This window comes from Notolepis coatsorum (genome assembly GCF_963971535.1).
Source record: "Notolepis coatsorum genome assembly, chromosome: 10".
NCBI classification, from domain to species: Eukaryota; Metazoa; Chordata; class Actinopteri; order Aulopiformes; family Paralepididae; genus Notolepis; species Notolepis coatsorum.
Window position 1 is genome coordinate 11,327,223 of NC_140174.1, and position 27,394 is coordinate 11,354,616.

At 48.3% G+C, this 27,394-nt stretch overlaps 1 protein-coding gene across 1 annotated transcript; it reads left to right on the top strand.

The window, feature by feature from the left end:
* Nucleotides 1-1,565: 1,565 nt before the first annotated feature.
* On the top strand, nucleotides 1,566-27,064 carry LOC311235034 (neuronal membrane glycoprotein M6-b-like; the record flags this gene model as incomplete). Its single annotated transcript, XM_084322346.1, has 3 exons — nucleotides 1,566-1,790; nucleotides 22,339-22,351; nucleotides 26,189-27,064. The coding sequence occupies 3 exons, from the start codon at nucleotides 1,566-1,568 to the stop codon at nucleotides 26,932-26,934; spliced, it is 984 nt and encodes a 327-aa protein (XP_084178472.1). The 3' UTR covers nucleotides 26,935-27,064.
* Between the last annotated feature and the right edge of the window lie 330 nt (nucleotides 27,065-27,394).

Consider the following 27,394-nt stretch of genomic DNA (forward strand, 5'->3'; position numbering starts at 1 on the left):
TTATGCTATGTATAGACTATGCTATGCTATGTATAGACTATGTTATGCTATGTATAGAATATGTTATGCTATGTTATGCTATGCTACGCTATATAGACTATGCATGGGCTTACAGCCACAGGGCAGGTTTAGTCCTTGTCTCCTCCCCAGGTCTTGTCCATCTCTCTCCAATCAAGCTGTGTAATCACATTAGCTCACTAATTATGCGCCAACATTGATATATTTAGAATCTAGGTCGGCATGGCGTCCCTGTGACCTGCATAGACTGGCTGGCTGTCATTGCAGGTCCATACACACAGTGTGGGCTAGTTTGTTCATGCCCTGCCAAGTAGCCAAGTAGCCGCCCGCTGTGTTCATCTGAATATCAACATTAATATGTATCACATGCTGGTTAAAATTCAGCACTGTTTAAATGTTCAGCATTAGATGTCTCTCCCTACTCCTGCAGTGATTCTCAACATCACACTCTCCTCTGCTCTCTCTCTCTCTCTCTCTCTCTCTCTCTCTCTGTCTCTCTCTGTCTCTCTCTGTCTCTCTCTGTCTCTCTCAAGAGGACTGTGTGTAATCTCAATCCAAATGAATCACCAGCCGCTTGGCTGCGTCGCCCATGACCAGGGTGGCCTCAGCACGGGTTCTCTCCTCCAACCAGAACCCTGGCAGAACTCCCTCACCCCCATCGGCCATCTGACGTTTGAAAACAGGACGCTCCACAGGTAGAGACGCGGCAAGGTTTGTCTCGCGGCGGTGGCCTGTGTAGCCGGGGGCATGTGATTGTAAATTGATTTATTAATAGAACAGTACGACTTTGCCGTGTCACAGGGATGTCAAGACGGATGATCTGGTTTTCCGCAAAAGACTTGAGCTGAAAAGAGTGATTTTACAATCGGGGGCAGTGAGTGGGCTGTGTGTTTGTGTGTGTGTGTGCGTGCGTGCGTGCGTGCGTGCGTGCGTGCGTGCGTGCGTGTTGGAGACAAATGAGTAACAAATACACTCCTACCTGCTTCCATCACACTTCCATCCTGCAGGGAGCCTCCATTCAGGGAATATAGACAAATACAATACTTACACTGTGATGCTATGAGATATAATAATTGGTCTCTTTGGTCCTGAGGTGAGTTTGTGGCTTGAGCATTAATCAATGTGTGATATTATCCACCCAAACCCCACGAGACAGGCTCACAGAATGGGGTCTTGGTTCTTCTCCTGGCCAGAGAATCCTCTGTTGTAACAAGCAATATATATAAGGGTGTGTGTATATACTGTATATATATAAGGGTGTGTGTATATATATATAAAGGTGTGTATATATATATATATAAGGGTGTGTGTATATATATATATATATAAGGGTGTGTGTATATATACCACCACAGAAGACCACCACAAAAGGAAAGAAAAACGGCATACAGTGGACCCTATGGACACAACTGGATGACCTCGACTTTGCTGATGACCTGGCTCTTCTGTCACACAACTACAACCAGATGCAGGACAAGACAACCAAGCTGGCAACTACATCCCTTGAGACTGGGTTGAGAATAAACAGGAAGAAAACCAACCTAATGATGATCAACACCTCTACCAACAACACAGTCACAGTAGGTGATGAATCCATACAGGAAGTCAACTCCTTCACTTACCTAGGCAGCATCTTGGATAAGAAGGGCGGCACAGATGACGACGTCACAGCCAGAGTAGGCAAAGCCAGAGCAGCCTTCATCATTCTGAAGAACATCTGGTCCTCCAAGGACATCGCCATGACAACCAAAGTGCGGCTCTTCAATTCAAATGTAAGATCCGTCCTTCTCTACGGTTCAGAGACTTGGAGAATGACAAAAAGAACATTGCAGAAGATACAGACCTTTATTTAAAAAAAAAATTGTATTGATATTTTCCCCCTCCTATATATATATATAAGGGTGTGTGTATATACTGTATATATATAAGGGTGTGTATATATATAAGGGTGTGTGTATATATATAAGGGTGTGTGTGTATATATATATATATATATAAGGGTGTGTATATATATATATATATATATATATATATATATATATATATATATATATATATATATATATATATATATATATAAGGGTGTGTGTATATATATATAAGGGTGTGTATATATATATATATATATATATATATATATATATATAAGGGTGTGTGTATATATATAAGGGTGTGTGTATATATATAAGGGTGTGTATATATAAGGGTGTGTGTGTATATATATATATAGGTGTGTGTGTGTGTGTGTATATATGGGTGTGTGTATATATATAAGGGTGTGTGTGTATATATATAAGGGTGTGTGTATATATATAAGGGTGTGTATATATAAGGGTGTGTGTGTATATATATATATAGGTGTGTGTGTGTGTATATATGGGTGTGTGTATATATATAAGGGTGTGTGTGTATATATATAAGGGTGTGTGTATATATATATATATATATATATATATATATATATATATATATATATATATATATATATATATAAGGGTGTGTGTATATATTAGAGCTGGGCCGTTAACGGCGTTAACGTGCTGCGTTAACGCAATACTAGTATCGCGCGATAATATAATTGACGTAGTTAATCTAATTTTTTTTTTTTTTGTTTACCTTTATTTACCCAGGGTAGGTTCGCTGAGCACAGATGCTCTTTTTCAGGAACGCCCTGCTTCACATTCACACAGTTCCATTCACACCTGGGAGCTGCCCAGTACAACCACAGTTGACACCATTGGCCACTGAGCAACTCCACTGGAGCAGTTGATTTGCATTGGCAGGGTTTGGCCCTGTCTGGCAACCAACGGGAAAAATATTATAGGTACTATAAGTAGACACCGCTACATAAAACAAGCTGGTCTGCCTGAGTGACTGGTGGAAGAAGGAGAAACAGAGATTGGACTGATTGAGTCAAGCCATGTCACATAGTTGTTATGGTTTGACACCGACCCCAAACGCAACGACACAAGAGAGTTGGATTCAGAGTTGCCAAATACAAGGGCTTGTTTATTTGGTGACTAGAATAAGTGAAACAGAGAAAGCAGGTCAACAAGAACAGGTACAATGAACAAGGGGCAAAGTTCTGCTGCTCTGCAGCTTCTCCCGGAAGGGTAGTCTTGGGAAGCAGGAGCAGACCTCTGTACCGCTCTGCAGACTCTCACGGCGGACCTCTCAGATGTTGTGCAAGACCGAGAGAGGGAGAGAGGGAACGGGTCAGTGACAGAGCAGACTTGAAAACGAGCTGGAGGACAGGGTGTTATATTCTTCGTGTTAAACAACACAGTGATGTGCAATCTTCCAAAAACAGCCCAAGTGAAATATCTTCATGTAAACACACAGTGAGCAAAAATCCAAACACCGTCCAAATGTGAAATACTATCTTCGTGTAAACACACAGTGAGCAAAAATCCAAACACAGTCCAAATGTGAAACAATATCTTCGTGTAAATACACAGTGAGCAAAAATCCAACACAGTCCAAATGTGAAATAATATCTTTGTGTAAATACACAGTGGGAGGTGGAAGATCCCGAAATATTATTCCATAAAGGAAAGGGCAAAAACGATAATGGCTGGGTGAGTGACTGTCTGACAAAAAGGTGGTAGACTTCAGTGTAAAGGTTACACACGAAAATAGGAAATAGGTCAAGACAGTCAATCTAGAAAAACTCACCCAGACGAGCTGCGTAAAGGAACAGGAACAAACAGTGGAGGCGAGCGCGCGCCACGGAGCAGGTATCCAAGCGAAGGCTTCTAGGAATTCCTGGAGAATAGCACAGTGAAACAGAAGCAACGGGGAAAAACATCCAGCGACAAATCAAGACGAACCAACAACTTAGGGTGGGGAAAACGGGGTATAAATAATGAGGGATCGATTGATTGAAAGGCAGTGACAGCTGGGGAATGTGATTGAAAAGCGTGGGGAAGTGAGGGAACCAATCAGCGACGTCTCAGATGACGTCAGCGGGGAGAAACGTGTGAACGAGGGAATTGAAATACTTGACAGAAAAAATGAATGAAAACAAAGCGAGGGTGGTTAAAGGAACAGAACGAGTGAGAAGGCAAGGACAGAAACCTCACAGTACCCCCCCCTCAACGGGAGCCGCCCGGCGACCAGGCCGACCCGGCTCGTCAGGATGGGCCCGATGGAAGTCGGTGATCAAGCCGGGATCCACGATGAGCTGCCGGGAGACCCAGCTACGCTCCTCAGGGCCGTAACCCTCCCAGTCCACCAGGTATTGGAATCCCCGGCCCCGCCGACGAACGCCCATCAACCGGCGGACCTGCCACTGGGGGTGACCATCCACTAGCACAGGAGGCGGTGGATCAGGAGCCGGAGGCATAAGGGGACTGAGGGAGACGGGCTTAACCCGGGAGACATGGAACACGGGGTGGATGTGCATGGATGCAGGAAGCTTCAGGCGCAGGGCCGCCGGACTGAGTACCTTCAGGACCTCGAAAGGACCGACGAAGCGAGGGTTGAGCTTCTTGGCCGAGGACCGTAGCGGGAGGTCCTTCGCGGAGAGCCACACCCTCTGCCCAGGGCGGTAAGTCGGCGCGGGAACCCGGCGCCGGTCGGCACCACGACAGGCGCGCTCAGATGTCCGGAGCAGCGCGGTCCTGGTGATCTCCCAAACGCGACGGCAGCGGTCGAGGTGGACCTGCACGGAGGGAACTGCCACTTCCGTCTCCAGTGCGGGAAAAAGAGGGGGCTGGTAGCCTAGGGAGGCCTCAAAGGGGGAGAGGCCGGTGGCGGAACTGACCATTGAGTTGATCGAGTATTCAACCCAGGGAAGGAAACGACTCCAGGATGCCGGCCTCTCGGCTGCCACACACCGAAGAGCAGACTCCACGCTCTGGTTCATCCTCTCCGTCTGCCCGTTTGTCTGGGGATGGTAGCCGGAGGAGAGACTGACCGTTGCCCCCAATCCCTTGCAGAAAGCCCGCCAAACCTGGGAGGTGAACTGGGGCCCCCGGTCAGAGACGATGTCCTGGGGGAAACCGTGAAGGCGGAACACGTGGTGCGTCAGGAGATCCGCCGTCTCGGCTGCTGAGGGAAGCTTGGAGAGGGCCACGAGGTGGACCCCCTTGCTGAATCGATCCACCACGGTCAGAAGGCAGGTGTTCCCCTGGGAGGAGGGTAGTCCAGTGACGAAGTCGAGCGCCACATGTGACCACGGACGGCTTGGAACGGGAAGTGGCTGCAAGAGCCCGGAGGGTGCCTGGTGAGAGGCCTTGCTGCGGGCACAGACCGCGCAGGCCAATACGAACTCCTTGACGTCGTTTCGCATGGTGGGCCACCAGAAACGACGAGCCAGGAAGGAGAACGTGCGATGGACGCCTGGGTGGCAGGCGAACCGGCTGGTATGGCCCCACAGCAGTACCTGGGACCGGACAGAGTCAGGGACGAAGAGACGGCTCCTAGGGACGTTGCTTGGAGCACGTTGGAAGCGTAGGGCACGCCTCACCACACCCTCGATGCCCAAGGTGATGGCTCCAACCACTCGGGCCTCCGGGATGATGGGAGATGGGTCCTCAGAGGGTGGAGCCCCCTTGGAGTGCATCCGGGACAGGGAGTCGGCCTTCGTGTTGCGGGAACCGGGGCGGAAGGTCAGCGAGAAGTCGAACCGACTGAGGAAACTGGCCCATCTCGCCTGCCGACCGTTGAGGCGCCTGGAAGCGCGGATGAACGTTAGGTTCTTGTGGTCCGTCCAGATGGTAAAAGGCTCCTCGGCACCCTCTAGCCAATGACGCCACTCCTCCAGAGCCGCCACGACCGCCAGTAGCTCCCGATTGCCGGTGTCGTAGTTCCTCTCGGCGGGGAGGAAGCGACGCGAGTAGAAGGCGCAAGGATGTACCTTCTGGTCGGAAGGAGAACGCTGGGATAGGACAGCGCCCAGGCCAGAATCCGAGGCGTCCACCTCCACGATGAACTGTCTCTTGGGGTCAGGGTGGAGCAGGATAGGAGCGGAAGTGAACCTTCTCTTGAGGGAGCGGAACGCAGCGCATGCCGCTGGGGACCAGTCGAACGGCAGAGCGGGGGAGGTCAGCTTGGTAAGAGGCTCCGCCACTTGGCTGTAGTTCCGGATGAACCTTCGGTAGAAGTTTGCGAACCCGAGGAAACTCTGTAGCTCCTTCCGAGTGGTGGGTTCCGGCCAATCCTCCACAGCCTGGATCTTGCGAGGATCCGCTCGGGTCAAGCCCTTCTCCACGATGAAGCCCAGGTAGTCGACGGAGTTGGAGTGGAAACGGCACTTCTCCGCCTTGACGAAGAGCCGATTGTGGAGGAGGCGCTCCAGCACCCGGCGGACATGCAGGATGTGTTCCTCGAGGGTCCTGGAAAAGATAAGAATGTCGTCCAGGTACACCACCACGAACACCTCCAGCATGTCACGGAGGACATCGTTCATGAGTGCCTGGAATACCGCCGGGGCGTTGGTGAGACCGAACGGCATCACAAGGTACTCATAGTGGCCCCTGGGGGTCTTGAAGGCGGTCTTCCATTCATCGCCCTCACGGATACGGACAAGATGATAGGCACTTCGGAGATCCAGCTTGGTGAAGAACGAGGCCTGGGTCAGTGGCTCGAAGGTGGAGCTCATGAGAGGTAGGGGGTATTTGTTCTTGATGGTGATCTCGTTGAGCTGACGATAGTCGATGCAGGGTCGCAGGTCCCCATCCTTCTTTCCAACAAAGAAGAACCCGGCCGCCACCGGGGAGGAGGAAGGCCGAATGAGTCCTGCTTCCAATGACTCAGAGATGTAGAGATCCATCGCCTTCTTCTCCGGGGCAGTCAGACTGTAGAGGCGGCTGCCGGGAAGGGGAGCCCCTTGGCGGAGGTTGATGGCGCAGTCATAGGGGCGGTGAGGTGGAAGGGACTGAGCCCTGGTCTTACTGAATACCTCCATGAGGTCGTGGTACTCGGGAGGAACGGACGAGGGATCCGGGGGCAACTCACCAGCCGGTCTCCGGGGCGGGGGACAAGACGCCGCCTGTAGACAGCGGGCGTGACAGGAGGAGCTCCAGCCCCTGATGGTACCGGAGGCCCAGGCGATGTGGGGCTCGTGCAGCGCGAGCCAGGGCCTACCCAGGACCACCGGGACAAGGGGGGATTGGGTAATGAGGAACTGGATCCTCTCTACGTGGTTCCCAGCAATGGTCAGCAAGACTGGGCCGGTCCGTTGAGAGATGTCGGCCAGGCGGTGTTGGTCCAACGAAAAGATCTCCAAGGGCCTCACAAGGGCCTCAAGAGGTATGTTGGCTTGGGTGGCAAACTCGAAGTCGAGGAAGTTCTCGTCTGCTCCAGAGTCGATGAGGGCCTCCACCGTGGCACGTTGGTCCCCCCAGGCCAGGGTGACGCTCAACAGATGGTCAGGTGGTGCGCGGCGCTGGGAATGGGAAAAACGGCTCACCAGGATCTCCCGGGGTCTTGGTGAGCCCGATCTTTTGGCCGGATAGGGCAGTCGGCGATACGGTGTCCCGCACCTCCGCAGTAGAGGCAGAGACCGGACCTGAGCCTTGCCTGACGCTCCGCCTGGCTCAGATGAGAGCGTCCCAGCTGCATGGGTTCCTCCTCGCGCACCGGACGGGGAAGCCTGTTACCATCAGTAGTGTTGGGGACGGGGCGTCCAGGAGTCCGGGGTGTTTCAGGAGGTGACAGTCGGGTCCTCTCGCGCCTTCTCTCCAGGAGGCGTCCGTCAATACGGATGACAAGGCTAAAAAGCTCCTCGAGGGAGTCGGGCACCTCCCTGGTAGCGAGCTGGTCCCGGACTGCGTCACTGAGCCCCCTTATGAAGGTTAGGCGAAGAGCAGGTTCGTTCCATCCACTCTCCACCGCCGCCAGTCGAAACTCCATGACATAGTCCGTCACCCTGCTGCTCCCTTGTCGGAAGGTCCCCAACCGGGCTCCAGGGTCCAGACCTCGGGCTGGATGGTGGAACACTCTGCGGAGCTCCGCCACGAAGTCTGGGTAGGAGAACAAAAAATCTGCTTCCATTGCCCAGGAGGAAGTGACCCACTGGGCAGCATGGCCTGAAAGTAGGTTGGTTATATAAGCCACTCGGGACCCCTGAGCAGAAAAACGGCTTGGCTGATGACGGAAAACCAACTCACATTGCATGATGAATGTGGCACATTGCTCGGGATTACCGTCGAACAGCCGTGGGACGGAGAGAAGGGGTTCCCGAGGTGCGAGATCTGCTGGGGCTGCGGGGAATGTTCCTGAAGGGTGTGAGAGATGAAAAGTATTAACGGCGTCGCCCAGCGAGTTAAGCTGGGCGAGAATCTCGGACTGTTGTCCCGCCATAGCGGCCATTGAACCCTGCATAGGCAGGACCTGGTCCCTGAGGGTCTGCACCGCAGCCGCAGCCCGCTCGAGTTGGAGACCGTGATCCCTGGTCAACTCGACTTGATATGCAAGTGCGGTTCTGACCCCCTCTGTGTCGGCTGGGGTCGTCATGGTTGGTTCGTAATGTTATGGTTTGACACCGACCCCAAACGCAACGACACAAGAGAGTTGGATTCAGAGTTGCCAAATACAAGGGCTTGTTTATTTGGTGACTAGAATAAGTGAAACAGAGAAAGCAGGTCAACAAGAACAGGTACAATGAACAAGGGGCAAAGTTCTGCTGCTCTGCAGCTTCTCCCGGAAGGGTAGTCTTGGGAAGCAGGAGCAGACCTCTGTACCGCTCTGCAGACTCTCACGGCGGACCTCTCAGATGTTGTGCAAGACCGAGAGAGGGAGAGAGGGAACGGGTCAGTGACAGAGCAGACTTGAAAACGAGCTGGAGGACAGGGTGTTATATTCTTCGTGTTAAACAACACAGTGATGTGCAATCTTCCAAAAACAGCCCAAGTGAAATATCTTCATGTAAACACACAGTGAGCAAAAATCCAAACACCGTCCAAATGTGAAATACTATCTTCGTGTAAACACACAGTGAGCAAAAATCCAAACACAGTCCAAATGTGAAACAATATCTTCGTGTAAATACACAGTGAGCAAAAATCCAACACAGTCCAAATGTGAAATAATATCTTCGTGTAAATACACAGTGGGAGGTGGAAGATCCCGAAATATTATTCCATAAAGGAAAGGGCAAAAACGATAATGGCTGGGTGAGTGACTGTCTGACAAAAAGGTGGTAGACTTCAGTGTAAAGGTTACACACGAAAATAGGAAATAGGTCAAGACAGTCAATCTAGAAAAACTCACCCAGACGAGCTGCGTAAAGGAACAGGAACAAACAGTGGAGGCGAGCGCGCGCCACGGAGCAGGTATCCAAGCGAAGGCTTCTAGGAATTCCTGGAGAATAGCACAGTGAAACAGAAGCAACGGGGAAAAACATCCAGCGACAAATCAAGACGAACCAACAACTTAGGGTGGGGAAAACGGGGTATAAATAATGAGGGATCGATTGATTGAAAGGCAGTGACAGCTGGGGAATGTGATTGAAAAGCGTGGGGAAGTGAGGGAACCAATCAGCGACGTCTCAGATGACGTCAGCGGGGAGAAACGTGTGAACGAGGGAATTGAAATACTTGACAGAAAAAATGAATGAAAACAAAGCGAGGGTGGTTAAAGGAACAGAACGAGTGAGAAGGCAAGGACAGAAACCTCACAATAGTTCAAGTTTGAAATGCTTCTTTCTGTTTTGCTCCTGAGAGTGTGCTAGATACTGTACTGTACGGGTAATATTATTTATTTGTGTTAACTTCTGAATAAAACAACTTATTAAACACAAGTACATCTTATTGAACATTATTTTGATATTTCATTACCAATTATCATAGCAAAACAGCTTTTTCAAACAGTCTGTAATGCATTTTGGAAACGGGAGATGGGCTCATGGTGTAATGGGCCACCTGGCCTGAGAAACATAAGGAGGAAAGAAAAAGTAAGGACTTATTTCTGGTCATTATTTGGGTAGAACACACATATTTTGAATGCCTTCGGCAGATTTTATTTTTATTTTTTTTGAGCCATTTTAATCTAGATTAATCTAGATTAAATCCAGGATTGCAGATAGATTCATCTAGATTAAAAGAAATGATCTATGCCCACCTCTAGTATATATATAAGGGTGTGTGTGTGTGTATATATATAAGGGTGTGTGTGTGTATATATATAAGGGTGTGTGTATATATATAAGGGTGTGTGTGTATATATATAAGGGTGTGTGTGTATATATATATAAGGGTGTGTGTATATATATAAGGGTGTGTGTGTGTGTATATATATAAGGGTGTGTGTATATATATAAGGGTGTGTGTGTGTATATATATAAGGGTGTGTGTATATAAGGGTGTGTGTATATATATATATATAAGGGTGTGTGTATATATATATATAAGGGTGTGTATATATATATAAGGGTGTGTGTGTATATATATAAGGGGGTGTGTATATATATAAGGGTGTGTGTGTGTATATATATATAAGGGTGTGTGTGTATATATATAAGGATGTGTGTATATATATATATATATATATATATATATATATATATATAAGGGTGTGTGTATATTATATATATATATATATATATATATAAGGGTGTGTATATATATATATATATATATATATATATATATATATATATATATATAAGGGTGTGTGTATATATATATATATATATATATATATATATATATATATATATATATATATATATAAGGGTGTGTGTATATATATATATATATATAAGGGTGTGCGTGTATATATATATATATAAGGGTGTGTGTATATATATATATATATATATATATATATATATATATATATATATATATATATATATATATATATATATATATATATATATAGGGAGCCACAGAACATCACACTATGAAACCTGTGAATATTAATTTGCACATCCAGGAGACGTTGGAGTAGCATCACTGGCTGAACTCACAGGAGCAGAGAAACCACAGCGCTGTCCCCTTATCTCCCCCTTATCCCCCCCTTATCCTCCCCTTATCCTCCCCTTTTCGCCCCTTAACCTCCCCTTATCCTCCCCTTTTCGCCCCTTATCCTCCCCTTATCCTCCCCTTATCCTCCCCTTATCATCCCCTTATCCTCCCTTATCCCCCCTTATCCTCCCCTTATCCTCCCCTTATCCTCCCTTATCCCCCCTTATCCCCCCTTATCATCCCCTTATCCTCCCCTTATCCCCCCTTGTCCTCCCATTACATTTACATTTACATTTAGTCATTTAGCTGACGCTTTTATCCAAAGCGACTTACAAGTTCTGTACGACAAGCCATCAGGAAGGGCACAACTCTATCAGCTGAGTAACAATGTTCATCAAAGTGTTGAGTGCTACAGTGTAGGTTAGTTTATTAGGACAAGTGCATGACAGTATGGTTAGTTAGGGTTAGATAATTTTTTTTCTTTCTTTTTTTAATACAGATAATGGTTGAAGAAGTGCGTCTTTAGTCGACGGCGAAAGATTGGACGTGTTTCGGCTGTCCTAACTGGGGTGGGTAGTTCATTCCACCATTGTGGGGCAAGGACTGAGAATAGGCGACTTCTCTTTGATGACCCTCCCGGAGCTTGGATAGGAGTAGGTCTGAGGCGGCCAGAAGATGCAGAGCGTAGGGGTCTTGAGGGTGTGTAGTTAGAGACCATTGACCGGAGGTAGGCGGGAGCAGTTCCCTTTGCTGCACGGTATGCTAGGTCGAGGGCCTTGAAGCGGATTCGTGCAGCAATGGGGAGCCAGTGCAGGTCCCTAAGAAGTGGGGTGACATGGGCCGACTTCGGTAGGTTTGAGGTCAGGCGGGCCGCTGCGTTCTGAATGAGTTGAAGAGGCTTAGTGGCAGTGGCCGGGAGGCCAGCGAGCAGTGCGTTGCAGTAGTCGAGGCGGGAGATGACTGTTGATTGGACGAGGAGTTGGGTGGCTTCTTTTGTCAGGAAGGGGCGGATCCTTCTGACATTGCTCAGGAGGAATCGGCAGGTTCTGGTTGTCGCTGCGATGTGAGCAGAGAAGTTCAACTGGTCGTCGAGGACAACACCAAGGTTCTTGGCGGTCGGGGACGCGGTCACAGCTGCATTCTCGACTGTGATGGAAAGGTCGGTCAGGGGGGAGGATTTGGCCGGCAGGTGGAGCAATTCTGTTTTGCTTAGGTTCAGTTTGAGGTGGTTGGTCGTCATCCAGGCAGAGATGTCGGACAGACAGGCCGAGATCCGCTCAGAGACGTGGATATCTGAGGGAGGGAAGGAGAGGAAGAGTTGAGTATCGTCAACATAACAGTGGTAGGAGAAGCCATGAGACGTGATAATGTTACCCAGTGATTTAGTGTAGAGGGAGAAGAGAAGGGGTCCTAAAACCGAGCCCTGGGGGACACCCGTCCGCAGGGGGCGGGTGGCCGACAGGGTCCCTCTCCATGACACTTGGTAGGAGCGGTCATTGAGGTATGATGACAACCATGTCAGCGCAGAGCCAGCCACTCCCATTCCTGCGAGGGCCGCGAGGAGGATCTGGTGGTTGACTGTGTCGAAGGCTGCAGATAGATCTAGGAGAATCAGGACAGAGGAGAGGCCTTTCGCTTTTGCTAAGTGAAGTGCCTCTGTGACCGCAATGAGGGCTGTCTCTGTGGAGTGACCAGTCCTGAAGCCTGACTGATTAGGGTCTAGGAGGTCATTCTGTAAGAGATAAGCAGTAAGTTGGTTGGATACAGCACGTTCAAGTGTTTTAGAAAGGAAGGAGAGAAGAGAGACAGGACGGTAGTTGCCTATGACGGTAGGGTTCAGGGATGTTTTTTTTATGAGGGGCGTGACTCTGGCTTGTTTTATGGAGGTGGGGACCACCCCCGAGTTGAGTGAGGAGTTGATGGTTGCAGTTAGGAATGGGAGGATGTCTGGTGCTATGGTCTGGAGGAGTGGGGAAGGTAGCCGGTCCAGCTGGCATGTAGTCGGACGGTTCGACGTTACCAGTGTCAGGGTCTCGGCTTCTGTAATGGGAGAGAAAGATGACAGAGTGAAGGATGAGGTTCTCGATTCAGCATTTGGAATGGGTGGGGGTTGGGAGAAGGAGCTGCGGATGTTCTCCACTTTTTCCTCAAAGAAGATCGCAAAGTCTTCGGCAGAGAAAGATGAGGGAGGGGGGGGTGGGGGGGGAGTGAGGAGGGAGGACATGGTAGCATGCAGTTTGCGAAGATTCTTGGCAGAGGCCTCGATCCTATGGTGAAAGAAAGAAGCTTTGGCATTAGTAATGGTTTTGGAGAATGTTAACAAGAGGTTGTGATATGTGTCGATGTCAGCAGTGAGGCGTGACTTTCTATACTTCCTTTCAGCTGCTCTCAGGACCTGTCTTTGTTCTCACACTGGATCTGTCAGCCATGGACTGGGTGGGGAACGGCGGGCAGGTTTCTCAACGAGGGGACAGAGCTTGTCGAAGGAGGTTGCAAGGGCTGAGAGGAGGGTGGAGGTGGAGGGTGGAGAGAGCAGAGAAGGTGTCACTCAAAGGTAGAGCGGACAGTATGTCAGAGGAGAGGGTGGAGGGGGATAGGGAGGGCAGGTTGCGTCTGAGTGAGACGGTTTGAGTTGGGGTGAAGACCTTTCGGTTAAGCATGAGAGTTAGTGAGAAGGATATTGTTACGACCCCTGTGAGTCTAAGGGTAAAGGGCTGTAACATAACAGTTGGTTGACAGAAAAGATGGACCACGTTTGTAAACAACAATGATATTTATTGGTAGATGCAAAGGAAGCACATGTAGCTCAGGGGTGAGCCCAGGCCAAAACAACAAACAAACACCACTATACTCCCAAATAAACACAATCTAATCTATGGTAAAAGAGATTACATTACCTAAACTACTCTTACCTAACCAAAACAGGAGAAAACAATGTCCAAAGGAAATGGCAGCTCACCCCATCTGTGCTTCCTGAGAAAGAGAGAAAAACACATTAATTATACAGAAACAAAAGCAGAATATATACAAAAACAAACTATAACTAATAATGCTCTCTCTGTGGCCATACACACACAAGGAAATTACTACTAAGCACCAAAGGCCAATAAACGAAATGCAATACTGTCAAAGTTACAGGTTTACCAAAAACACAACATGCCTAGCCTCATGCCAGAGAGAGAGAGAGACTGAAGTGAGAAGCCATGTTTTAACAGGTGTGGGGTGATCCATGATTGGGTGGTGTGGATTGAGTGTTGGAGTCTGGAAAGCCATCCACCAATCGGTGCTGTATTGCAATAATGGAAGAATTGACCAATGGTGAAGGGAACAATGGCTGGAGGGAGGAAACAAAATGGAGAACACACACACATGGAGACACACACTGGGGAATATATACATTGGGATGTAACACCCCCATACATAAGACAAAAACATGTTTGACACTTAACACCAACTAAACATGTTTTTTTTTTAACAACGAGATAACATCTCTGAGATAACATGTACTTCAAAACAAAGAGCTATAAAAAAAAACTAGCAGTTGGTACAACAACCACTCGGGTCAACAATGACAGAACGAGTTGACGGCAAGAGAGACTGAGTCGACAGCAACATAAAACGAGTCCACAGCAACATAGACCGAGTAGACAGCAAAATAGAACAAGTCGACAGCAATATACAGTAGAACGAGTCGACAGCAACAGAGATTTAACTCCGAGATAGAGCATCCGCCAACACATTCTCAGACCCCTTCTTATGCTTTATGCTGAGGTTATAATTTTGCACTATGAGCGCCCAACGCAAGAGGCGCTGATTGTGGTTGCACATCCGCGACAGAAAAACCAATGGGTTGTGGTCGGTGTATACTACCACTGGTAATACGCTCGAACCGACATACACCTCAAAATGTTGCAACGCATACAACATAGCCAAAGTCTCCTTTTCAATAGTGGAATAGTTTAGTTGATGTTTGTTAAATTTCCGGGAGAAATAACAAACCGGGTGACTGACACCATCGTGATCTTCCTGTAATAACACCCCTCCAGCTCCCACCCCGCTGGCATCCACCTCCAGCTGGAACGGCAGGGAGAAATCTGGAGCAGAGAGAACAGGGGAACTGCATAAGAGAGCTTTAACACTATCAAATGCATTTTGACAATCAGCTGTCCAAATGAATGGTTTGGACGGGCTACACAGGCTAGTGAGAGAAGTGACGACAGAAGAAAAGTTCCGGCAAAAACCACGGTAATACCCAGCCATCCCAAGGAATCTACGCAATTCCCGCCTAGTAGTAGGCACTGGAAAAGTTGTGATTGCAGATATTTTTGCATCCACCGGACGCACTTGGCCTTGTCCTACCTGCTTACCAAGATAGGTAACCGTAGCCTTGCCGAACTCACACTTGGCAAGGTTAAGGGTCAGGGAGGCTCCAGCTAAGCGGTCAAAGACAGTTTGCAAGGTTGTCATGTGGTCACGCCAGTTGGTCGAATAGACAACCAGGTCATCGAGATAGGCATTACAATTTGGAACACCAGCCAGGACTAGGGTCACCAGTCGCTGGAAAGTGGCCGGGGCATTACGCATTCCAAAAGGCATTACCGTATATTGCAAAAAATTGTCAGGAGTAACAAACGCCGAGATTTCCGAGGCACGAGGGGTCAAAGGGACCTGCCAGTAACCCTTTAACAAATCTAGTTTGCTAACATAGGTGGCAGATCCAAGGTTGTCAATACAATCTTCCATGCGGGGCAGTGGGAAGGAATCAGGCACGGTGACAGCATTTACCTTTCGGAAATCAGTACAAAATCTAGGAGTTCCATCCGATTTGGGAGCTAACAAGCAAGGTGAACTCCAGGGACTGCAACTTGGCTTGGCTAAACCATGTTTTAACAAATAGTCAACCTCCTGTTGCATCATGGCCCTCTTGGTGATGTTAACACGGTATGCATGTTGCTTGATAGGCACAGCATTGTTAACTTTAATATCATGGGCCAATACAGAAGTACAGGAGGGAACATCACCAAACAGAGCCATGTAGGCCTGAATCAAATCTGTGATGTCCTCTCGCTGCTCCTCAGGTAAGTGTGCTAAGTGAGTGGGCAGGTTCAATAACATCTCAGTGTTGGACAATCTAGCACCCTGATGGGCTGCATTGCGCAACTCCAAGCCATCTACATCCTCACCACTAACGTCAGGAGAGTCCGGAACTATTGGAGTTGAGGCAACAGCAGAGACGGCCAGTCCGGCTGTCTGGTCTGAGGTCTTCACCTGCACACTATCTCTGGAAAAATATGGTTTAAGCATATTGATGTGGCAAACACGAGAGTGACGTTTACGATCAGGGGTGCGAACCACATAGTCTGTATCACTTATCTTCTTGTCTATTGCATACGGTCCGGAAAAACGAGCGGAAAGAGCAGAACCAAGGATAGGTAACAGGACTAGAACCTTATCACCTGGCTGGAAAGATCGAGAAACAGCTTTCTCGTCATAGTGCCGTTTCATAGTTCTCTGGGAAGAAGAGAGCGCTTCTTTTGCGAGAGAGCACGCCTGATGCAGTCGCTCTCGAAACTGGCTAACAAAATCTAGAACATTAGTGGGTGTGCTGGCACCCTTTGACATGAACCGCTCTTTAAGAACTTTCAGAGGCCCTCTAACAGTGTGCCCAAAAACGAGCTCAGCAGGACTGAAACCAAGAGACTCCTGTATGGTCTCTCGCGCAGCAAATAGAACAAGGGGGACACCCTCATCCCAATCTTTCTCTGTGTCTAAGCAATATTTACGCAGCATGGACTTTAAGGTCTGATGCCAACGTTCTAGAGCCCCCTGAGTTTCAGGGTGGTAGGCACTGGACACTATATGTCGGATACCCAGGGACTGTAACACTTGCTCAAATAACCTAGACAGGAAGTTGGTGCCTTGGTCCGTTTGTACTACCTTAGGCAGTCCAAACGTGGAGAAGAACTTCGTCAAAGCCTTAATTATTACAGGCGCTGTAATTCTGCGAAGAGGGATAGCCTCAGGGAAACGGGTGGCGGTACACATTATTGTCAACAAAAACTGATTGCCAGCTTTGGTCCTTGGCAACGGACCAACACAGTCAACTATGACATGTTCAAATGGTTCACCGACCGCTGGTATAGGACAGAGGGGAGCAGGTGGAATTACCTGGTTTGGCTTTCCGGTGATCTGACAAGTACTACAGGTACGACAGTATTGTGCTACATCGGACTTCAAACCGGGCCAAAAGAAATGTTGAAGTATTCTGTTGTATGTTTTAGTGACTCCCAAGTGTCCAGACCAAGGGTGGTCATGGGCCAAGAACAGTACATGCTGACGATAAACTGCAGGGACAACAATCTGATAAACAGTGCTCCAGTCTGGTACCTGATCTGGTAGCCCTATCTCCGATTGTGCATGCTCTGCCAGTCTAGTACCATGGGACCTCCATGTACGCATCAAAACTCCTTCATCCACAAAATAAGAATGCAACTCTCTCCTCTGTTCTGTTTCAAGAGAAGAGAAACATTTTGCAAGAGAAGGGTCAGCCTTCTGGGCAGTAATTAGCATTTCACGAGTAACGGGTAACTTCAATGCGTCGGAACTAGTTACAGTTGTCTGTGGGGGTACCTTACTATGAGTCGGTGGTTTGTCAGCGGTATCAGAAGTTGGAGCCAGCAACTCCTCCCTGACAAAGGCTGAAGCAAAAACAGAGTCAGACAAATTAATTTCATCACCTCTCTTTTTCAATTGAGCCCGAGTGACAACACTTGCAGAAAAAACTTCAGGGAAGTTCTGTGACAAGTCATCAGGCAGAGAATCTGTGTCTGGGTGATCCAACACTTCCAGCACAGCGTTCACCTGTCCTCCAGCTAAATAATTTCCCATGATAAAGGAAATGCCTTTAACTGGCAAGGAAGGTCTCACCCCTATTTTAAAGAAACCAGTGACCAAATCAGATTGTACATGAATACAGTGTAACGGGGCTGGCACGAAACCCATCTCAATACCTTGAACTAGGACACTAGAACCACAGGAAGATTTCTCAGACAGAGGTAGTACATCAGAGAGGATAAAGGATTGTGAGGCTCCAGTATCTCGTAAGATCTGAACTGTACACTGATCTTTTGGATCCCCTGTCAAGGAAACTAAACCCTTGGAAGTAAATGGCCTGAAAAAAGGATCGAGAACATCCTGATCATTGTGCATCTGTTGATCGGAATCAGGTGCCATTTTAATCAGACCAACCCCTTTGGGTTGCCTAAAGTTCTGAGAGGACGGTTGCTGCTTACGTTTCAATGTTAAACAGTCAGAAATAACATGACCAGATTTATGACAGTAGTAACATGTCCGCTCCTCTTTTGAGCGTGGAGGTGACATTCTTGGTCGGGGGTGTGTGAATTCTGAATGGTTGGGGACAGAAGGTCTCTGAGAGAAATCATGGGGGAGAAACGAGTCACGCCTATCTACAAACACAGTTTTATGGGTTATTATACAACGGCATGCAAATTTCTCGATTCTGATTGGCCATTCACACGTCTTTATTGGTAACAATCCACGGTCCTGGGCTCAGGACCCGCCCACAACCAAATCACATAACCCTCCCCGGCTCACTCCGGGAGAAAACAGGATCGCGGAGAACAAATGGTTATGTTGAAAGCACCATAACGACTAAATATGAAGCGATTCTGTCAAGGGGAATGTGTTAGTATTTTAAACAATGTTGGATGATGTAATTGATGGGTCTTGACTCAATCTAGAACAAAAGAAAAATCGCGGATTGATTGATAGATTAATTGATTGATTTAAATTTCTTCCTTCCTACTTTCCGACTGCAGCGTTCTCTCTCACACTGTCCGACGCTGGCGTACCCACAAACACACACATACACACACACACACACACACACACACACACACACACACATACACACACACACACACACACGCACACACACACTGTGACACACACACACACACACACGCACACACACACACACACACTCCTGTCTGCAACAGCGGGGGAGTCAGACTGAGAGAGAAGCAGCGCTGTTTTAAGTGAGCATGGTCTATTGAATTGATTGATTGGTTGATTGCTAATTTTATTACTGTACCCCTGGTTTCCAACTGGTTAAGTTTAGGCTAAAAGAAATAAATAAAAAAATAGGGCGAAGAAAACGTTTTTTTCCTATAGGGCAAAGAAAACGTTTTAATAAATTTTCAATCAATCATTCCAATAATACACAGTTGGATGTGTTAGTTGGTTGGATGCACTTCAAGCTGCTTCCACATGAGGCAACTTCTCTCAATCATTCCAATAATACACAGTTGGATGTGTTAGTTTGGTTGGATGCACTTCAAGCTGCTTCCACATGGAGTTGTGGGAACTACTTTTTCTGGCGGATGGTTTTTTCAATAAATCTTCGATTAATGTGTGTTTATTGTATAGAAATAAGGTTGGATGAATCTGGCAGTTGTATAAAAGCTTTACACCACGTGCAGTCGTGATTTGTGACCAATAAACCATGCCTAGGGGGGTCTAACGACCCTCGGCTGCGCCTCGGGCCTAACAACCACCCCTAGGCATGGTTTATTGGTCACAAACCACTCCTGCGTGTGATGTAATGCTTAAGCGCAAACTCATCAGCTAATACAGCAGCTTGCTGCAGAGTGGACACTTTCTGCTCACTCAGGTAAATTACAATACGCTCTGGCAAACGATTCTTAAACTCTTCTAATAGAATGAGTTCTCTGAGAGAGTTAAGATCTGAGGCCTTGCTTGCTGCACACCATTTATCAAAGAGAGTTCCCTTCTCTCTAGCAAACTCTACAAAGGTCTGGTTGACAGCTCTCTTGTGACTGCGAAACCTCTGCCTATAAGCTTCGGGCACAAGCTCATATGCTCGAAGGATGGCAGCCTTCACAGTATCATACAGTAAACTATCTTCTAGGGAAAGTGTTGAACAAACCTCTTGGGCTTTACCAGTCAATTTGCATTGAAGCAACAAAGGCCAGACCTCTCTTGGCCAGCGCAATGAAGCAGCAATACGCTCAAACACATTAAAATAAGTATCAACTTCTGTCTCTCGGAACGGAGGCACCAAAGCAATGTGTTTACTTATATCAAAAGTGTGTGATGAATAAGCTGTGGAGGAGGACATACCCGGGCCTTGTGGAGGAGTCGGTGTAGCAGAGTTGGATTCACTCCTTAGGACTTCCAGCTCCAACCTCCGCAGTCTGAGCTCTTTTTCCACTTCATGTTCAAGCTCCAACCTACGAATGTTAACAGCCCTTTCATTTTCTGCCTCAAGCTCCATTCTACGAAGCCGATACTCCGCCTCACGTGCTTGTGCCTTCTCCTGAGCCTCCATCTGGAGACGTGCTATTCTAACCTTGACCTGGGCCCCTTCTCGAGACCCAGTTGACACAGGAGAGGTCAAGTGAAAATGTGGCAATGTGACGTTCACACCTGCCTTTTCAGCACCATGGGCTTGCTCCTCAGAAGGCGGTGCTTCCGTAGGTTCACCAGGAGGACTTGCATGTTCATCAGAGACCGCAGGTAAAACAAGCGTCCCCTGCTCCAACAGCTTATCTACCACAAGACACCTGATATCCTGCTTAAGATGCTTCTGTTGAACCGAGAGTTTAAAATGTGTGGCAATCTCCACTAAGTCTGCCTTGCGGCAGCTATCTAGCGCTTCCCAAGTAGGATTGCTCAAGAATTTCCCCAGATCAAAAGTACTAACTGCCATAATTTTTTTTACACAAATGCCATTTTTACACAAATTAATTAATAACTATACAAGTGTAAACAAACACAGTTCACCAAATCCATCAACCAACAATTGAACACAGGTTACAAAATCCAGGCAGAGCCCCCATTTATGTTACGACCCCTGTGAGTCTAAGGGTAAAGGGCTGTAACATAACAGTTGGTTGACAGAAAAGATGGACCACGTTTGTAAACAACAATGATATTTATTGGTAGATGCAAAGGAAGCACATGTAGCTCAGGGGTGAGCCCAGGCCAAAACAACAAACAAACACCACTATACTCCCAAATAAACACAATCTAATCTATGGTAAAAGAGATTACATTACCTAAACTACTCTTACCTAACCAAAACAGGAGAAAACAATGTCCAAAGGAAATGGCAGCTCACCCCATCTGTGCTTCCTGAGAAAGAGAGAAAAACACATTAATTATACAGAAACAAAAGCAGAATATATACAAAAACAAACTATAACTAATAATGCTCTCTCTGTGGCCATACACACACAAGGAAATTACTACTAAGCACCAAAGGCCAATAAACGAAATGCAATACTGTCAAAGTTACAGGTTTACCAAAAACACAACATGCCTAGCCTCATGCCAGAGAGAGAGAGAGACTGAAGTGAGAAGCCATGTTTTAACAGGTGTGGGGTGATCCATGATTGGGTGGTGTGGATTGAGTGTTGGAGTCTGGAAAGCCATCCACCAATCGGTGCTGTATTGCAATAATGGAAGAATTGACCAATGGTGAAGGGAACAATGGCTGGAGGGAGGAAACAAAATGGAGAACACACACACATGGAGACACACACTGGGGAATATATACATTGGGATGTAACAGATATGAAGGAATGGTCAGATACATGTAGGGGAGTTACCGTGGTGTTAATGATGCTGGAGTTACGGGAAAATATGAGATCCAAGGAGTTGCCTGCTTTGTGGGTGGGAGGCATGGCAGTGGGAGTCAGGTCAAATGATTGTAGGAGGGAGACTACTATGACTGACTGAGATGAGTCAGGCAGGTTGGAGATCACTTTATCCCCCCCTTATCCTCCCCTTATCCTCCCCTTATCCTCCCTTATCCTCCCTTATCCTCCCCTTATCCTCCCCTTATCCTCCCCTTATCTCCCCTTATCTCCCCTTATCCCCCCTTATCCTCCCCTTATCATCCCCTTATCTCCCCCTATCTCCCCTTATGCCCCCTTATCCTCCCCTTATCCTCCCCTTATCCCCCATTATCCCCCCTTTATCCTCCTCTTATCCTCCCTTATCTCCCTTTATCCTCCCCTTATACCCCTTTATCCTCCCCTTATCCTCCCTTATCCCCCCTTATCGTTCCTTATCTCCCCTTATCCTCCCCTTATCCCCCCTTATCATTCCTTATCATCCCCTTATCCTCCCCTTATCCCCCCCTTATCCTCCCCTTATCCTCCCTTATCCTCCCTTTATCGCCCCTTATCCTCCCCTTATCCCTCCTTATCCCCCCTTTATCGCCCCTTATCCCTCCTTACTTACGCCTGCTACCCCTTCTGGGGCATAGGCCTTCAACAAGTGATCTCCAAGCATCTCTGTCTTGAGCTATTCTCTCCAGTTGGTTCCAGGTCATCTTCATGGTCTTGGTGTCTGCCTCCAGGTCTTTGCGCCAGGTATTTCTCGGGCAGCCCCTTTTCCGCTTGCCCTGCGGGTTCCATGTTAGGGCTTGTCTGGTGATAGTACTTGCGGGCTTTCGCAGGGTGTGGCCTATCCAGCGCCATCTGCGTTTCTTAATTTCTTCTTCTGCGGGCAGCTGGTTTGTTCTCTGCCAGAGTTCGCAGTTGCTGATGGTGTCTGGCCATCGGATGTGGATGATCTTCCGCAGGCAGCTGTTAATGAAGACCTGCACTTTCCTGATGGTTGCAGCTGTAGTTCTCTGCCTTGACGTTGGTGTTAAAGAATCTGTGTTGGAAGTCAGTTCTTTTGAGCTCCAGATGTTCCGTAATTGCACGAATGCTGTACGTGCTTTCCTTATTCGTGCTCTAATGTCAGCATCTGTGCCGCCCTGCTTGTCAATAACACTGCCAAGGTAGGTAAAGGCTTCAACTTCTTCCAAATATATTATCCATCCAGCATGATTGCATTGGTGTTGTTTGCTGCATTGGTCTTGAGGATCTTAGTCTTGCCTTTGTGGATGTTGAGTCCCACTTGAGCGGAAGTGGATGCCACGTTGTTGGTTTTCTCCTGCATCTGTTGTTGGGTGTGCGACAGTAGTGCCAAATCGTCAGCATAGTCCAAGTCGTCCAGTTGCGTCCAAGGTGTCCACTGAATCCCGTACCTTCTCTGTGCTGTGGAGGTCTTCATTATCCAGTCAATGGCCAGCAGGAAGAGGAAGGGCGAGAGCAGACAACCTTGTCTGACCCCGGTCCTCATTTGGAATGCCTCTGTGAGCTGCCCTCCGTGGACCACCTTGCATGTCAGTCCCTCATAGGAGTTCCTGATGATGGAAACAATCTTGGTCGGCACTCCGTAATGTCGGAGAAGCTTCCAGAGGGTCTCTCTGTCTAGGCTGTCAAAGGCTTTCTCATAGTCCACAAAGTTTATGTACAGGGGTGAGTTCCACTCTATCGACTGCTCCACGATGATGCGCAGCACTGCAATTTGGTCTGTGCAGGATCGGTCTTTGCGGAAACCAGCTTGCTCATCGCGGAGTTGTGCATCGATGAGGTCCTTCATCCTGTTCAAGATGACTCTGTTAAAAACTTTCCCTGGCACTGATAGCAGTGTGATCCCTCTGTAATTTGCGCAATTGCTAAGGTCGCCTTTCTTTGGGATCTTGATGAGATAGCCCTCTTTCCAATCTCCTGGCACGTCTTCTTCCTCCCATATCTTCATGAAGAGTGGGTGGAGCATCTTCACCGTGGTTTGTATATCTGACTTCAGTGCCTCCGCAGGGATGTTGTCTGGTCCTGCAGCCTTTCCGTTCCTCAGCTGCTTGATAGACTTCCTAATTTCTTCCCTGGTTGGTGCGTTGCAGGCTATGGGTAGGTCTGTGTCAGCCTGTGCGATGTCTGGTGGGTTCTGTGGTGCTGGCCGGTTTAGAAGTTCTTCAAAATACTCCATCCATCTGTTCTTCTGTTGCTCCTCTCCCGTTGTTATCGGTTTTCCCTCTTTGTTGTAAGGTTCTGGTTTGCTGTACTTTCCTGCCAGCTTCTTGGTGATGTTGTACAGTTCTCTCATATTCCCCTCTCTTGCTGCTTGCTCTGCCTCTGTTGCCAGGTCATCCATATACCTTCGCTTATCTGCTCTGATGCTCTTCTTTACTAGCTTGTTTCCTTCTGCATACCTTTCTTGTGCCTTGGCCTTCTCTGCTCTTGTCCGGCTGTTGTTCACTGCCGCCTTCTTCTCCCTCCTCTCTTGGATCTTTCGCAGACTGTCCCCTGAGATCCACTCCTTGTGCTGGTGCTTCTTGGGGCCAAGAACTTCCTGGCAGGTAGACGTTACTGCCTCTTTTATCTCCTTCCAACTGTTCTCCAGGGTGCACTCGTCCTCTTCCAACAGCTCCTGTAAAACTTGGAACTTGTTGCTGAGTATTACTCTGAACTCTTCCAGCTTACTGGCGTCTCTCAAGGAACCTGTGTTGTACCTGTGTCGTGTTGTATGTCTTGTATCCCCCCCTTATCCCCCCTTATCCTCCCCTTATCCCCCCTTATCCTCCCTTTATCCTCCCTTATCCTCCCTTTACCGCCCCTTATCCTCCCCTTATCCCCCCTTATCATCCCCTTATTCTCCCCTTATCTCCCCTTATCCTCCCCTTATCTCCCCTTATCCCCCCTTATCCTCCCCTTATCCCCCTGTATCCCCCCGTATCCTCCCTTATCGTTCCTTATCATCCCCTTATCATCCTCTTATCCTCCCTTATCGTTCCTTATCATCCCCTTATCCTCCCCTTATCCCCCTGTATCCCCCCTTATCCTCCCCTACCTCATGTTTGTTTGTGTGTGTGTGTGTGTGTGTGTGTGTGTGTGTGTGTGTGTGTGTGTGTGTGTGTGTGTGTGTGTGTGTGTGTGTGTGTGTGTGTGTATGTACTGTCTATCTGTATGCCGTGTGTGTCATATATGTTATGATGAATTGAAAATGGGGGACCCTGATGTAAACAAGACGAAAGTCTTTCTCTGGTCTGCATCCCCTTAACAATTGTATGTATTCCGAGCAGCGTGAGATTATAGTTCCTCATCGCTGCTGCTACTTGAAATGTCTTACCCGTCTCATACATGGTTCTCACGTTCCACGTACCAATATGGGCAGCCCTGGACGAAAAAAGGGTGATCGGCCGTGTGGCTTCCAGAGACTTCTGGATTTCACCACATGGTGTCATAGACCTTCTTATCGAAGACCCTTCTCTTCCCTGGGCCAAGGTGTTGATGTCTTGTTTATCTCTTGTTGGCGGTTCTGCATAAATTTAGCGTTTTACGGGATGGGGATGTTAGTCCCTCGCCCAACCCCCTGGAGGGCTTTTGGAGTTGGCTTTTTAGTCCTCTTCCCACGCCTATTGTCTTCCAGGTGATGGATTGCAGCCTCATACCACGTGAGGCCAGACAGGCTGAGGGTTGTGTACAAGCTGTCTCGGCACGTCAAGCCCAACCAACTCCTGCTACTGTGTATTGAAAGCTGCACTAGGCGAGCTAACCCTACCAGCAGCACAAGACATATCCTTCCTTATCATCCCCTTATCCTCCCCTTATCTCCCCTTATCCTCCCCTTATCCCCCCCTTATCCCCCCTTATCCTCCCCTTATCCCCCCTTATCCTCCCTTTATCCTCCCTTATCCTCCCCTTATCCTCCCTTATCCTCCCTTTACCGCCCCTTATCCTCCCCTTATCCCCCCTTATCCTGCCCTTATCTCCCCTTATCTCCCCTTATCCCCCCTTATCCTCCCTTATCCTCCCTTTACCGCCCCTTATCCTCCCCTTATCCCCCCTTATCTCCCCTTATCCTCCCTTTATCCTCCCTTATCTTCCCCTTATCCTCCCTTATCCTCCCTTTACCGCCCCTTATCCTCCCCTTATCCCCCCTTATCATCCCCTTATCCACCCCTTATCTCCCCTTATCTCCCCTTATCTCCCCTTATCCTCCCCTTATCCCCCTGTATCCCCCCTTATCCTCCCTTATCATTCCTTATCATCCCCTTATCATCCCCTTATCATCCCCTTATCCTCCCTTATCGTTCCTTATCATCCCCTTATCCTCCCCTTATCCCCCTGTATCCCCTCTTATCCTCCCCTACCTCATGTTTGTTTGTGTGTGTGTGTGTGTGTGTGTGTGTGTGTGTGTGTGTGTGTGTGTGTGTGTGTGTGTGTGTGTGTGTGTGTGTGTGTGTGTGCGTGCGTGCGTGTGTGTGTGTGTGTGTGTAGCCTACCTCATGTTTGTGTGTGTGTGTGTGTGTGTGTAGTCTACCTCATGTTTGTGTGTGTATGTATGTGTGCGTGTGTGTGTGTGTGTGTGTGTAGCCTACCTCATGTGCTTCTCGGGCGTGGCCCTGTTCTGCGGCTGCGGCCACGTGGCTCTCACCGGCACGGTGACCATCCTGGAGAGCCACTTCTCCACCACCACCAGTGACCACGCCATGCTGACTGACGTAATACAGCTGATGCAGTATGTTATCTATGGCATCGCCTCCTTCTTCTTCCTGTACGGGATCATTCTGCTGGCTGAGGGCTTCTACACCACCAGTGCCGTCAAGGAGCTGCACAGCGAGTTCAAGACCACTATCTGTGGACGCTGCATCAGCGGAATGTTTGTGTTCTTGACCTACATCCTGGGCGTGGCCTGGCTGGGTGTGTTTGGCTTCTCCGCCGTGCCCGTCTTCCTCTTCTACAACATGTGGTCTACCTGCGCCGCCATGAGGTCCCCTATGGCCAACCTCACCAACATAGAGTCTATCTGTGTGGACGTCCGTCAGTACGGAATCATCCCCTGGAATGCTACACCGGGAAAGGCCTGTGGAGCCGCACTAGGTGACATCTGCGACACCAGCGAGTTCTACCTGTCGTACCACCTGTACATTGTAGCGTGTGCCGGGGCGGGAGCCACAGTCATTGCTCTGATCCACTTCCTCATGATTCTCTCGGCAAACTGGGCCTACCTAAAGGATGCCAGTCACATGCATGCCTACCAAGACATCAAACTGAAGGAGGAGCAAGAGCTGCAGGACATCACGTCTCGCTCCAAGGAATGCCTCAATTCCTACACATAAGGATTAATATGCACTCGCCCCCCCCTCCAAAACACAGACACACACAGACAATACAAGCCAACCTTGGCTGCTCCTTCGGACCAAGAGAACATTCTCAGCTACAATAACCTGCCAACTGAAACTACTCTCGGTACTAACCAGCTCCTCCTAACAACTAATGCATCTGCTGCTTTCTGCAACTAACTTGTGTTCTGGGGGGACCTCTTCTTAATGTTGCATATTATGGGATGTCTTTTCTTTTTTATTACATGGGGGGGGGGGGGTGGGGGGGGGGGGGGGGGGGGCAGTTTTTCAATTTGTGTTCTGTAGCCCTCTTTCCATAGCCATTTTCCTGCTGGCCAAGCTTGATACATTGCACTATTCTTATAAAAGAGAAAAAAGGAGGAAATAATTAACATTTGTTTTATTGTGTTTCTCTCAGTATTCTGGCCAGGTTTGAACAATAAGGGAATTTACGACA